The sequence below is a fragment of the Rhinopithecus roxellana genome, chromosome 18 (genome assembly GCF_007565055.1).
Source record: "Rhinopithecus roxellana isolate Shanxi Qingling chromosome 18, ASM756505v1, whole genome shotgun sequence".
Lineage (NCBI taxonomy): Eukaryota > Metazoa > Chordata > Mammalia > Primates > Cercopithecidae > Rhinopithecus > Rhinopithecus roxellana.
In genome coordinates this window covers 59,819,036-59,834,975 of record NC_044566.1, presented here as the reverse complement: position 1 = coordinate 59,834,975, position 15,940 = coordinate 59,819,036, and the positions used below count along the sequence as shown (strand labels likewise).

General features: G+C 34.3%; 1 protein-coding gene across 5 annotated transcripts in view; it reads left to right on the top strand.

Moving 5' to 3' along the window:
* PDS5B (PDS5 cohesin associated factor B) overlaps nt 1–15,940 on the top strand; it is a 198,488-nt gene that overhangs the window by 123,975 nt on the left and 58,573 nt on the right. For all 5 annotated transcript variants that reach the window (XM_030922200.1, XM_030922199.1, XM_030922201.1 and 2 more), the window contains exons 15-19: nt 804–852; nt 3,635–3,774; nt 5,219–5,334; nt 7,256–7,361; nt 10,823–10,983. In XM_030922200.1, coding sequence (XP_030778060.1) covers nt 804–852; nt 3,635–3,774; nt 5,219–5,334; nt 7,256–7,361; nt 10,823–10,983 — 572 coding nt within the window. The remainder of the gene's footprint in view (nt 1–803; nt 853–3,634; nt 3,775–5,218; nt 5,335–7,255; nt 7,362–10,822; nt 10,984–15,940) is intronic.

The window sequence follows — 15,940 nt, the reverse complement described above, 5'->3', positions numbered from 1 at the left end:
CTTTAAATTCCAAATATTTGGGAATTATTTCTAGAACTTTATTATGCTTTAACTCGCAGTTCCTCTTAGCAAGCTCATTCTCAATAGGTATGGTCTGTTTGTATATATATTTGATTTTATTGCTTTCAGTTCAATGTTTATTTAGCTCAGTACTTTAAATAAACTTGCTCAATGACTTTTTTTGTTTCTGTTTTTTAAAATAACACTACTCTGATGCAGTGAATAATTAGCACTCTAAGAAACATCTTTTATGCATGTGACTTTACATGCCATAGTACATGAATGTATTACATACAGTATAATGTAGTGAATTAATTCACTGAAATAACACTTCCCTGATGCAACCCATAACTAACACTCTTAGAAACAGCTTTTTGACGTGTCAGTCACATCTTAATTGTCTTTAGTGTCTTCCCCATAAGCTTCATGACTATGCCTTACAGCTCTCAGGTCTAAACATTGTAGGAGTTTTCCCTGTTCTTTCAGCTCTAAAAACAACAGCAGCAACAACAAAAACTCCCAAAATATCTACCTGTTCCAAAATGTAGTGCAGCTGTCTGATTTCTGTTTGGAGGCTAACACAACAGGGTAAGATAAGACGTAATGAAAGTGGAGAAAGAATTTACTTTTACCTCCTGTCTAGTTTATCTAGCGTTTAATAAAAATAATAAAGAAGGCGACAGTAGTGGTAAGAGCACGGGTCTGCAGCATTTAGTGGGTGATGCTTGTCTAATTTTTTGCAGAGTGTGGTGAAATTTTTTGTCAGGGAATTTTAATTTTGCATTTTTTTGTGTGATTTACAGACAGATGCCAGTGTCAAGGCCATATTTTCAAAAGTGATGGTTATTACAAGTAAGTTATTTAAAAATCTGTATAAAATGTAATTTTAATTGAAATATTTTTATAATTTAAAGTGTTTCATGCAGTTTTGTTCTAGGCTATGAAAATACAGGAATTTTAAATTTTCTTTAGTTTCTTATGTGAGCTAGAGCTGGAGAAAGAATTTAGTACATAAATTTATTTTTACGAGTTTATTTAAATCATCATGTAAAAACTTATAAAAACTGAATCTGTTTGGTGTTGCTTGCTCTAATGTGACTAACTGAAGCTAATTCACTCCAAGCGGAAATATAAAGGATATACCTAATAAGTACATACCTAACAGCTTCTTTGAAAAAATATTAATTTGCTTTTTTACTTTAGGTGATGTTAACTAAAATGATATTTCATTTAACAGTAAATACAAAAGGATTATGTGGAACATCTCCTTTGTTCAGTGTAAAAGTAGGGAAAAGTCGCTGTTTTTGCAGGTCATTTCCTTTTTTCCGACCTCAGAGGTCACTGTGTATAGCAGATGGACAGAGGGATAATCAGAAACATCTGGAGGAATGTTTCTACTGAGCTTCCACTTGGTGATAATGAAGAGATCTTAAGATGAATCTGAGACACCAAATATTCCAAGATGTATATGAAAGTAAAGTTAAGACACTGAAGATAATAGTAAACCTGACTCACTGGGTTTTGGATTAAGTAATGGGAGTATTAGAATGAGTAGAACTTTAAGACCAAAATGTCTTTCTGTCCTGGGAAAACTACTTTCCAGTCACCTGTTTTGTGCTATTCCTTAAAAAAAAAAAAATTGATGTTTAAAGAAGAGATCTTGCTCTTTTGCCCAGGGCTGGAGTGCAGTGGCACAATCATAACTCAAAGCTATCTCGACCTCGTGGGCTCAAGCCATCTTCCTGCCTCAGCCTCCTGAGTAGTTGGGACTCCGTGTATGTGTTACCACACCCGGCTAATTTAAAAAATACGTATTTTTAGACACTAGGTCTTCCTGTGTTGCCCAGGCTAGTGTTGGCCTCAAGTGCTGGGATTACAGGTGTGAGCCACGGTGCCTGGCCTATCACCTTTATTTAGCTATGGATTCTGTCTCCTAAAAGAGATCATTCCCTAAATTCTTTTTTTTTTTTCCTGTCAGTTTTCTTCCAGTGAGTTCAGTATTTCCCAGATTCTGTTTCAGGGAATGCTAGTATCCTGCAGGTGTTAACTTAGTATTGTGAGAAAAAGGGATTTCATTGTCATATGTGTTTATAGAATGCTAAATTAAAGGAGTTTTCTTTCTCCCTTCTTCCCCCCCCCTTTTTTTCCTGAAATAATAGGCCTTATTGTAGCCTTTATTATGATGCCCATCCTTTATGGAGGGGCTGTAAAATAACACTTTCCAAAATTATTTGAAAAAAATACCTTTTCCTGAACACTGTTACACTCCATTGAACTACTAGTGATCTTTGGAACATAGATTGCAAAGTGCTGAACTAGCGGTTTTCCAGCTTGCCCTCAGGTGCTTATTATGTAAACTTATAAAAACATTCCATTTATCTTCTATAAGTGATCATCTGTTGTACTATAATGTGGTTCTCTTTCTTTGCAGATTTTTTTCTATTATAGAAACATGAAAAGGTCATACAGAAGTATTTAGGATTAATATATTAATAGATTCTTAACTACATTAAGTCATTTAAATATCTCACCAAGACATAAAATGGGATTTCAGAATTGTATGTGAACTTGAAGACTATGTTTACTATATTCATGTCTTGGGATTCCTTTGAATTTCTACTACTATTTTGATGGTCCAAAAATCTGTTGTTGGTTTTTTTGTTTTTTTTTTTTAGGCGGAGTCTCGCTCTGTCACCCAGGCTGGAGTACAGTGGCGAGATCTCAGCTCACTGCAACCTCCACCTCCCAGGTTCAAGCAATTCTCTGCCTCAGCCTCCCAAGTAGCTGGGATTACAATCGCCTGCCACCACGCTGGGCTAATTTTTGTATTCTTTTAGTTAGTAGAGACGGGGTTTCACCATCTTGGCCAGGCTGGTCTTGAACTCCTGACCTTGTGATCCACCCACCTCGGCCTCATAAAGTGCCGAAGTTCTGTTTTACAATTTCTGTTGTTGGAGATGCCAATTCTAGTCTGGCTCTCTACAACAGTTAAGAAGCCAGGAGAAAAAGATACCACAGTCAACATTTTACTAGCTTTCATAAGTATTTTGATACATAGACACATTAGCAGAATAGTATAAAAATCATTTTTGGTTTTACAAAGACTCATTCTTTCCCATGCAGTAAGGACTTACCCAGCAGTAACACCTGGAATAGGTTGCTCAGTATATGTCACTGCTAGATAGCAAGAATGTATATGTAAACTCTCTGGGTTGGTTTAACAATAAACAGGGAAATACAGGAAAGTAGTTCTTAAAGGTAAAACTTAGTGATTAATCTCTTAAATTATAAGAGAGCAGTGTGTGCAGCAAGCTCAAGGGGACATTAATAAAATTGGCATTTTTCAGATTGACATTTGATGCCTTTAAATATTTACAAGGGATTACTTAGAAGTAGCCATTTTAGTCTTTTCTTGCATATATGTCCCTTCACAATGATCCTGTTTTATATTTCTAGAAAATATATTTTTATTTGTGAAAATTGACTCTTGAAGGTGTTTCACAATTTAATTTCTTAAACTAAACTGAATTTGTAGGTAAGGATTTTAAAGCAATAAAAGAAACGAAAACATTGACCTATTATTATTTTAAGAATTAAAAACATTGATTTTAATTGAACTTTAATTTATTTTAAGGAAATTTACCCGATCCTGGTAAGGCTCAGGATTTCATGAAGAAATTCACGCAGGTGTTAGAAGATGATGAGAAAATAAGAAAGCAGTTAGAAGTACTTGTTAGTCCAACATGCTCCTGCAAGCAGGCTGAAGGTTGTGTGGTAAGGACAGAAAAGAGCTAATGTTTGAAAAAGCCACCAAATCTTCTTTATTGTCTCTCTCTTTTATAAAAGTAATTTATATTCATCATATTAAATTTGGAAAATGTCACATAAATAACAATGCAGATAAACTGTAATTTCTCTGTAGAGACAATTGCTGTTAATATTGTGGTGTATGTCCTTCTGTAAAGTGAGATTATATTGTACATACAGTTTTGTACATTTTACTTTTTCATTAATTCGTCTTTTATAGTGTTTAATAGCTCCGTAGCATACCATTGAATACATGTACTATAATTTATTGAGTAGTCCACTATGTTACACATTCACATTTTTTCCTACTTTTTGATTACTATGAAGAAGAATATAATTAATATTTTTACATAGTCTTGATTCTTTCTTTAGGATAAATTCTAAGAAGTACAATTGCATAGGTTGACAGCTCATTTTTAAAGCCTTTGATATGCTTTGGCAAATTGTTTTCCAGAACTGAATTAATTTTGTGCTAATCACCAGTAATGAGAGTGACCGTTTTCTCACACATAACAATATTGGTCAGTGTCATTGCTGGAAACAAAACCCAAGTGAAAACAAAAACACAGTTATTTTGATAGTATTTATATTTGTTAGTCGCTAGTCATCTGACTGTTTTTTCTCCTTGGGATTATTGGCCATTCATATTTATTTTGTAGGTTGTGTTTATAATATTTGCTATTTTTATAGAATGGTATTTGTCTTTATCTTATTGACTTGTGAGTTTGTCATATGGCATTTGTGAAGTTGCAGATTATTTTCTGTCAGTTTTAGTTTACCCTTTATTATGTTCTTTGCATATCATAGTTTCTATCTTTATCTAGGTAAGTCAGTATTTTCCTCATGGTATTTGACTTTGCTGTCTTGCTTATGAAATCCTATTCTGTTATAAGTGAATGAAAATATTTATTGTTGTCAGTGATTCTTAATCTGTTACCTATGTACCTTCTGAAACATGATTCTTGGCTTCACCCCAGATCAACTAAATGAGAATCTTCAGCGTTAAATTCAGGAATCTGTAGTTTTAACAAGCTCTTCTGATAATTTTACTTCCTCAAGTTTGTTCATCCAGTGACTCTTGGTTTTATTCATTTGTATTTTTATCCTTTTGGAATATTTTTGATGTAGTATATGAGACAGGGGCCTTACTTTGTTTTTATTCCAAATGTCTATCCAATTATTTCAATACGGTGTATTGACTAGCCTACCTTTCCCTGATTACTTGAAATATTACCTTTTTCATATGCTGAATCCTTAATTCAGTCTTTTTTTCTGGACTTGTTCAGTTCTTATTGATTTGTTTATTCCAGCGTCAGTATTACATGGTTTTAATTATTGTTGGTTCTTATTATTTTAACATAATGATTTGTTTAAATGTACTTTTGTAATACTGAAAAAATCTGTATTACAGCGTGAAATAACTAAGAAGTTGGGCAACCCCAAACAGCCTACAAATCCTTTCCTGGAAATGATCAAGTTTCTCTTGGAGAGGATAGCACCTGTGCACATAGATACCGAATCTATCAGGTATTTGTATATAAAATACTACATTCTCATTGCTGTTCATTCATTCATGCATTCAGGAATCGGTCATTGTTGAGTGCCTGCTATATACAAGGCACCAAACTAGCTACACATCTGTGTGTATTGTGTACTCCTCTGTATATATCTGTATTTGTAAATGCACACACACACACATACACACACACACACGTACATACACTCATCTGTACCTGTATATTTGTTGTTTTTCTTGTTATTTATCTTTATTTTAAGGATTGGTTCAAATTGTGTGAGAAATTGTCAATCTAAGCCTAATTTTATCTGTTAACAGTATACCAGACACTCTTCTTTTTTGTTAACTTGCATAGTTTAGGTAATATAAATAAATTTTATTTATACCCTTGGGAAATTAGGTGAATCTGTTGCAAAGGAACAAATGATGCATTTTCACAGATAATTTGGGAACTGAAAATGTTGTTTTTTAAAACAAACCTCATTTAAAGTTTCAGCTTTTGATACTACCTGTGACAAGTTGGAAACTTATTTCTTTTTATCTCTGCATTCCCTTTTGTGAAATGTGGGAAGAGATGTTTTTTATTTTTAAACTTTCCCTAAAATGTTTTCCACAGTTGAAAAAATAAAGTACTTATACAATATATATATAGAGCATACTGATTTACTAGTCATCAATAGTGTTCTTTGAGAGGTATATGTTATAATCTAAAATAAATAATACTAATGATTTTTTCATCTTGTACTCAAACCCTTTTGGGGATGTTTTGTTGGGGAGGGCATTGGGCGTAGCTTATGGTCATTGACCCCTTACAAATAGAGACACCCTACTTTGGTTACTTGTCAGTCACTTTGGACTCCTCTTGTATCAGTTTTCATTTGAAGAGGTAGTTCTGAGGTTTAAAAAGCAAGACAAGAAGTAGAAGGCTCTGTATTTTTAAGAGGAAGACTCTGAATCAGACAAATTTATTAAGTAAATTTGGGTGTGGTGGCTCACATCTGTGATCTCAGCACTTTGGGAGGCCAAGGCGGGCAGATCACTTCAGGTCAGGAGTTTGAGACTGGCCTGACGAACATGGTGAAACCCTGTCTCTACTATAAATACAAAAATTAGCTAGATTTGTTGGTGCACATTGGTATTCCCAGCTACTTGGGAGGCTGAGGCAGGAGAATTGTTTGAACCCGGGAGGCGGAGGTTGCAGTGAGCTGAGATCACGCCACTGCACTCCAGCCTGGGCGACAAAGTGAAACTTCGTCTCATAAATAAATAAATAAATAAATAAGTGAAACTTTGTCTCAAAAATAAATAAATAAAATAAAATAACATAAGCTTTTTATTAGAAGAAAGTTTGAAAACATCATGTTTCCTTTTGATCTATTTTTGTTCCTTTTCTGATGTTCTAATGAGGTTTTATTGTATGTCTGTTACTTAGATATTCCTCACCTTTTAGGAGGAGGCCTAGATATATTTCTGACTCTGACAGCTGTGCCTGACACACAGTAATATTTGGTCAGTGGTTTAGAAGGGCTTAATATTTCCTTTATCCTTTTTTATTTCTGTGTATATTGTTCTACTTGCTGGACTAATAATCAGTTTTAGATAATTAAAAATAATTGTTGTTTATGTGTTTGAGCTCCGACCTGCCATGAAAAATATAATAATAAAGATATTGATAGCATTAATAAAGAACAAATTGAGTAACATTTTGACCTCATTTGAATGGGCAAGGGAAAAGAACTATTTTTGAAAAGAAGCATCTGAAAATATTTTATTATAGTTGTTTTTGCAGTAGTGTTAAAAACCAGCTATGTCAAATTTGTATTCGGTTCAGATATGTATATATGTATATGCACATATATGTAACACAGGATTATTTTTCTTAGACATTGCTAGTAACATTTGAAAAAATGACTTTTTTTGGTCATATTTTAGTGCTCTTATTAAGCAAGTGAACAAATCAATAGATGGAACAGCAGATGATGAAGATGAGGGTGTTCCAACTGATCAAGCCATCAGAGCAGGTCTTGAACTGCTTAAGGTAAGTATCTATTTAAAATTAAGTGCCTAATTAGATATCTGTTTAACATATACAGTTTATATTATTTGTTTTTGATGTTTTCTTAAGTTTATATAATTCAAAGTAAAATTTTCTCAGTTGTTTTAGATGATTTAGAAATTGTATTTTTATTCTTACATGTGATCTGATTATTTTGGGGTTTAAATGCTATAATCTAGCTTAGTACTAATTACATTAAAATAGTGGAATATAATTCAGGGTGTCATTAGTGAGCAAAGAAGGTACAGCTCTACTGCAGAATGAGCCAAATTCTTTGTCAGACTTTTTTGTGTTTCATAAAATATTCTGTCTTTTACTGATTGTAAAAATATTAGTTCATTATTGACAACTTAGAATATATAAAATTACAAAAAACATAGGCTCATCATACATAAACATCAGTTTCTTTTGTTTCCTTTTAATCTTCAACAAATGCATAGTTGGGATCATTGAGATCAAGCTGAAATACAATTTTGTATCCTTAACTATTTTCCCTTATTAAAATATAAGCATTTTTCTTGGTGTTTTTCAAGAGTTTTTTTTTAAGAGTGTCTAAAGCAGATCTGATTTTTGGCTGTCATTTAGTAGCTGTCTGCCTTTGACCACATTACTTGCTTCACTTCCTCATATGAAATCAAGATAATAATTAAGGCCGGGCGCGGTAGCTCACGCCTGTAATCCCAGCACTTTGGGAGGCCGAGATGGGCAGATCACGAGGTCAGGAGATCGAGACCATCCTGGCTAACACGGTGAAACCCAGTCTCTACTAAAAAATACAAAAAATTAGCCGGGCGTGGTGATGGGCGCCTCTAGTCCCAGCTACTCGGGAGGCTGAGGCAGGAGAATGGCGTGAACCCAGGAGGCAGAGCTTGCAGTGAGCCGAGATTGTGCCACTGCACTCCAGCCTGGGAGTCTCAAAAAAAAAAAGATAATGATTAAGTGCTTGTCTCGCAAAGGACATTAAATCATGTACATGAATTTCTTAGCACCATGCCTAGCTCATGGTAAAAATAATAATAAACATTTTTGAAATGGTGATTAGTCCATTATTTGGGGTATCATACTATCCTACTGAGGTAGGAGGCAGGACTGGACTCTGGAGGTGGGGCTCAGACACAGGACCAAATTGAGGACTAGCTAAAACAAGGGCAAGACAGAATCAGCTTTCCACAAGACACGCCCACCAATGTACCTTGTCGGTTTACCATTGCTGTGGCAATACCCGTATATAGAAATACTATAATAGTAATATAGAAATACTATATTAGAAATAATAATTAAGGCCGGGTGCGGTAGCTCATGCCTTAATAGTATATTATAAATACTATTTCTAATATATATATATATTATATTCTATATAATATATAGAAATATATTATAATAGTAATATTAGAAATACTATATTAGAAATACAGTATTTCTAATATGTTACTGTCCCTTTCCTTGGCAAAGACCTGATGACCCAAAAGCTACTCCCTCTTCCCTAGGAATTTCTGCATAAACTGCCCCTTAGTCTGTATATAATTAAAAGTAGGTATAAATATTACTGTGAAACTGCCCTGAGTTGCAACTCTCTGCACCCTGCCTGTGGGGTAGTGCTGCTCTGCAGAAGCAACCATAGAGGTATATATAACACCTCTGGAACTGTAACACTGCTGCTTCAATAAAGCTGTTTTCTTTTACCATATCACTGAATTCTTTCCTTGGCAAAGCCAGAAATCCTTGCGGGCTAAGCCTCACTTTGGAACTCTCCTTTCTCTGTATCACTAGTATTTTCCTATTGTTGAATATTTTCATTTTTCTACTTTCATTCTTACAAACAGTACTAAGCTGTGTGTTTCTGTGTAAGATCTCTTGGCAATGTCATATTTTTTAGAAAATTAGGAGAGCATTATTGAGTTAAAGAGAGTGACCACTTTCAAAATTCTTGGAGCAATATATATTTAAATTGCTGTACAGGGAAATTTTACCCATATATAATTCCATCAGTAGTATGTGAAGGTGCCCATCTTTTTAACCTTCACAAAATGGAATATAATACATTTTTAAAAGATTTGCAAATCTGATAAGCAAAAATAATATTTTAATTTGCATATTTAATACTAGTGAGGTCCACCATCCATATGTTAATCATTTGTGTTTTCCCTATGGTAAATTCACCATTTTTATCCTTTGTTCATACATCTACTGACATCTCTGTCTTTTTTTCTTTTTTTCTGATTTAAATGAGCTTTGTATTTCCTTTGCTTTTTTCCTGATACATATTTGATATATGTATAAACATGTATTCTCTTATATGTAAATTATAAAGTATAGTAACCAAGTGAATACAGGTGAAAAGTAAATATGTAGTAACCAAGTGAATACAGGTGAAAAGTAAATATGTAGTAACCAAGTGAATACAAGTGAAAAGTAAATAGAGTGTCACATTAAATTGAATATTAAAAATACTGTTCAAGTTCCCTGAGTAGTCTTTTTTCTTGCCTACTCACATCCCCTCACCAGGTATCATTGTCCTGAATTTTGGATTTATTATTCTTTCAATATTCTTTATAGTTTTATCATCTATGTATGTATCTCTAAATAACATGTTGCTTATTTTGAATATTTTAGAAACATAAATGTGGCATTATACTTAGTATATTTTTCTGCTGTGTGCTGTTTTTTTTACATTCCACATTTGATTCCTTTTGTTTACTTTATGCTTAAAAAAACTCTCTCTTGTACAGAGGGTTTTTGTTGTTTTTGTTTTTTAAAATCTTAAACACAACCCATCTGAAATTGATTTTGAAAGTGTGTTGTGGGGGTGGGGGGCCTAATTTGATTTTCTCCCAATAGCTATTCAGTTTACTCAGGACTATTTATTTTCTGTTGACCTCTTTGTAATCTCTTACAATTTATATAATCTATTTTTTTATATATTCTAGAGTCTACTTACTGCCTTATATTTTTTGTTTCATGATTATTCTAATGTTCATACCATTGTGATTTGGTTATTGAAACTTTATAGACTTCTTTACTATCTTGTCAGTGTTTTACCCCTTTCCCTATTCTCTTCTTACTCAGTCTCTGCTAATGACATTTATTGGGAAGATGAGAGATGTTTTGTTAAATTCTCTCTTCGTGTCCCCTTTTCTCTCATTCTCCACCAAAAAACCTGAACAATAATCAAAATCCAAATTATTTTGACTAAAATTATATTAACACGTAATTTAACTTTGGAAGAAATTACTTCATTATATCATACAGTCTTCCTACAGAGGAACATTTCCATTACATAGTTGAGTATGTTTTAAATTTTGTTTATAGTGCTCTCAGGTTTTGGTTAATATAATTATTTTTTTATTGACTTTGATTTATAGTATTTCTAATATGTAATATTTTGGATTTGTATTATAAAGATGAAAAAATTTTACAAATCATTTTTATGATTCATTTTATAGGTACTCTCATTTACACATCCCATCTCATTTCATTCTGCTGAAACATTTGAATCATTACTGGCTTGTCTGAAAATGGATGATGAAAAAGTAGCAGAAGCTGCATTACAAATTTTCAAAAACACAGGAGGCAGAATTGAAGAGGATTTTCCACACATCAGATCGTGAGTTGAGTTTATTTTGATAAATATTCTGGACATCAGAAACGTAATTATTTCTTGATTTATGTAATAATTGGAATCTTTCAAGTTTTGAGGAAAAACTGTCTAGGTTATCTTAAGTCTGTAATGTTCAGTTTAGATTCTCCTTTCCTGGGAGTAAGCTTTGATTGTTATTTTAGAAGATGCATGAACTTGGGGGATAAACATGGCATATCTTTCTGATGTATCAGTTTGATAGTCCCTGGTATATTATGGCATAGAATAAACAGTTCATATGAATTTAAGGTATGATGGGAAATTTCAAAGGAATTTCATCAGGACTGTCTATAATATTCTTTAGTTTCCTCTGTGATTTAGGGTACTGAAACAAACAAATTTCAGAAGCAGTGCTTTAATTGACGCAAGGAAGTAGAGAAGCATGGAATATTTAACAGCAGTGCAATTTTTTCTGTGTTCCAGTATTTCCCATAATTGCAAATTGAGCTGTTATCCTGGGATAATCATAGTTCAAGATTTTATAATCAGAAGAATAAATCTTCATTTCTTACATGTCACTGCTTACTTCTCTATGTGTATCTCTTCTAGTTCTTGGAGAGAAGATGGAATAGGTGGTTCTGATACTGACGTAGTCATAGGTGGTTGCTTTCACCTCTACCTCATCACATCTGGCTTACCCATTAGTCTGGTTAGTTGTGATTGGGGTACCATGGTTTTTATGGAGAAGAATTGTCTATGGGTCTTTTCCTTAGAAAGAGACTGGGAGTAAAGCTAGCTTGCAATTAAGAGTTTCAGGTATAATTTTTGTTATTCCTTTCTGTTCATGTGTACTTAATTCTAGAAACTGCTGATAAATAGAACAAAGGCATTATTATTATTTTCTTTTTTTTTTGAGATGGAGCTTCACTCTGTTGCCCACGCTGGGAGTGTAGTGTGGTGTGATCTCAGCTCACCGCAACCTTCACCTCCTGGGTTCAAGTGATTCTCCTGCCTCAGCCTCCTGAGTAGCTGGGATTATAGGCACCTGCCACCACGCCCGGCTAATTTTTTGTAAAATAGAGATGGGGTTTTGCCATTTTGGCCAGGTTGGTCTTGAACTCCTGACCTCGGGTGATCTGCCTGCCTCAGCCTCCCAAAGTGCTGGGATTACAGGCATGAGCCACTGTGCCTGGCTGGCAATTATTTAAACGGTAATAGAAACATACTAAAATTTTATAACAGTAGTCTCTCTGGCAAGAGTAAGAAACCTTATTGTTTGGAACTGACTTCTTAATTTTTTTTTTTTTTTTTTTTTTTTTGAGACGGAGTCTTACTCTGTTACCCAGGTTAGAGTGCTGTGGCACAATCTTGGCTCACTGCAGCTGCTACCTGCCAGGTTCAAGTGATTCTCCTGCCTCAGCCTCCCGAGTAGCTGGAATTACAGGCATGCGCCACCACACCTGGCTAATTTTTGTATTTTTAATAGAGACAGGGCTTCACCATGTTGGCCAGGCTGGTCTCCAACTCCTGGCCTCAAGTGATCCGTCCGCTTTGGCCTCCCAAAGTGCTGGGATTACAGGCATCAGCCACCGCGCCGGGCCCTGACTTCTAATTTTTAAGTAATCCCAGAACATAAGCTTCCCTTTGGATGGTGCTATGTCTCTCCTAGTCAGATCAGAGATGAGTTTGGTTTTATGTATGTGTATTTCTCGCACACACATATGTAATACCTATACATACACACACATTATGTATAGACTGTATACAGCTGTATACCATTTGCTGAATGTCCACCTATTATACTGTCTCATTTAAACATTGTAACAATTCAGTGAAGTGCAGTTATTATCCTGGTTTTCCAAATGAGGAATCTAATGTTCAGAGGTAAATGGACCCAGGTCATATAGCTAGCAAGTGACAGAGCCAGGATTTGAATTTAGGCCTGTTTGGCTCCAATGCCTATGGTGTGATACCCATTACGGCAGTTTCTTTTCTAATTAGAGCATCGACAGAGTTCAAGTTTGGCTTATTCCCTGGAGGATTTATTATATTCATTCTAGATTGTTTTTCTTAGTAACTTATATTTTAAAGAAACGTGGTTTGATGTATTTGTAGAACCACAAGAACAGGGTCAAAAGGTGGACATTTTGAAATGTAAATGGGACATTTTAAAATGTATTGCTTTACTGTGGAACTGAAGTATTTAAAATTATTTGATTTATATACTGAATATATTTCAGATACTTCTCATGAGGAGAATTAACTCAGCTGATACTGAATTCCTACAGTGTGCACACACTGGTCTTGTGTATATATAACTCATAATAATTTCTTCCAGGAGATAAACTATGTATTTAGATGTAATGTTTTATTAAATTAGGTGAGTTGATTTTGAGGAAAAATAATACAGTTAAGAGACTGTTGATTAAACTGTCTTCCCTTGAATTCATCAAAATAATTAAAAAGAACCTAAAGAAAAATGTATCTAATAAAGCTACCACTAACTGGACAGAATTGGCACCAGATGTGCCATTAAGACTGTATTGAATGTGAGAGCACTGACAAGGGATATGTATTGGCAGTGTACCGTAAGTGTCCTGTTATTTGCTAATTTAGAGGGAGGATATTGCTATATGGACACACTTTAAGAGAAAGAAAGAGAACCTGATTTTAGCTGTACTAGGACTAAAGGAGAGGCTTTGTGGTCATAGTATTTTTCTTTAGGTCAACCTGTTTACCAGGAAGAGCAAAGTTTAGTGATGAGGTAAGACTAAGGAAAATCATGAAGGAAATATCTTTTTACCGACTTTACGGGAGCAGAAAACAATTATACGCTTGACCCATTAAACGAAAAACGATGATGAGTTATGGGGTTCCATAACGATGAATTATATGAGTTCCATTGTGACTCAGCTTGTCTCTCAGGAGTCTGACTCTCCTAAAAGTATTTAGATGTGCCAAAACTGAGGATCCTATCACAGCATGTGATGTACCCATAGCCCCAGTGACTGGTTCTTATCCTTGTAAGAGTTTTAACAAATTTGGAGATAAATTACACAGAGAAAAAGGACTTACTACCTTTAGTCCTAACTTTCATTCCTATGCTACTTAGCCAGGTGATGAAGCAACTGTAGCCTGAGTTGGGAGCTTTTACGTTAATTTTTTAAGAGACGTGTTCAGTCATCTGGGAGATGCTAACTATACTTTTGTTTAAATAGCAAAGCCAGAGAGAATTTTTCTTACTTGAAGATGAAGTAACAGAATACAGATAAGCAAGTTAAAAAACACAAAACCTATGTAATGATCTTAGCATTCCAAAGTAACTGATAAGCAATATTTAGAATCGAATTTTTCTAGTATCAAAAGAAAGTCTTAGTCATTTAAGCTGCCAAGGAAGGTAAACAGCAAATTACATGAGAAGAAAAAAGATAACAAAAATGAGATAATACATGAGAAAGGGCTAAGGATATTGATTATAGAATATAATTTAATATAGGTAGCAAGGAGTAGAATAAACAATATGGAAGATGAAATCAGTGAGCTAGAGATTTGGCTTAAGGAAATCTGCATAGAATATGGAGAAATTGGACAGAAAAAATGGAGTTAAAGAGAATGAATTGCAGATAGTGAAAAACCGTAATTGACGTCTATGGAGAAGATAGTAGAATAATGGGAAATGGAAAATATTAAAGAGAATAGTAATAAATTTGTTTTGAATGAATGAAAATATGAATCTGGAGATGAAGACTCATTTTTGGAAAATATACTGGTGCAGTTTGCTAAATTATCAGGGATTGCAAAGGTGATTTTGCAAATATCAAGAAAAACTAGTTAGGTCAGTACAGTGGAAAATAATGAAGCTGGCTGACTTCTTTTCAAACCACATATAATTTCTGAAGTTAATGATTCAACAACTGTCGAGTTCTGATGGAAGAAACAGTATAACTAAAGAATTTCCTAGGTAGTCCTAGTTATTTTTAAGTAGGGGCAAATGAAGGATATTCTTAAGTGTACAGGACTCAGTAAATGTACCACCCCTTCTTTTAATCATGAGGTTACCCTGTCTACATAGTTGTATGCTTTTCCCTCTGGAATTCAGTTTTGCTTATGCCCTCTAAATCTGAATTTTGTTTTCTTTTTGTTTGTATATCTCTGATTTGTCTTTGCCTATCATTTTACTCTAATTATTTAACTTTTAGATATGGCTATGTAAATATACTTGAAAACCTGGATTTTTAAGAATGATGTAAATAAGTTCAAGACAAGAAAAGACAAAAACCAAGCAGACTGTAGTTATAAAAGAAATTGAAACATTATTCTCTAATAAAAGCATCAGTGTAAGTTGTGTCTTGAGGGAGATATTTCAAATCTATAAGAAACCAGGAATTCTAATTCTTTTAATTGTTCAGAGTATAGAAAAGAAAGCACTTATTTTCTTTACAGCCAGGATAACTAACGTGAATACTGAAACCTAGTAAAAGATATTCCCCCACCCCCTAAGAAAACCCTAACACAAATCTCACTAATATGTGATTTTTGTATAAGTAAGATATTAGTAAAAAGATAATTTAAATAATAAAACGAGAATATATTGTGGCCAAACATGGTTAATTTTAGGAGTATACAGAGAGGGTTGCTATAATATTAGTAAGCCTACTGTTTATGTTTACAATTTATTTATTTATTTATTTATTTTATTTATTTATTTTTTTTTCTGAGACGGAGTCTCGCTCTGTCGCCCAGGCTGGAGTGCAGTGGCCGGATCTCAGCTCACTGCAAGCTCCGCCTCCCGGGTTCACGCCATTCTCCTGCCTCAGCCTCCTGAGTAGCTGGGACTACAGGCGGCCGCCACCTCGCCCGGCTAATTTTTTTTGTATTTTTAGTAGAGACTGGGTTTCACCGTGTTAGCCAGGATGGTCTCGATCTCCTGACCTCGTGATCCGCCTGTCTCGGCCTCCCAAAGTACTGGGATTACAGGCTTGAG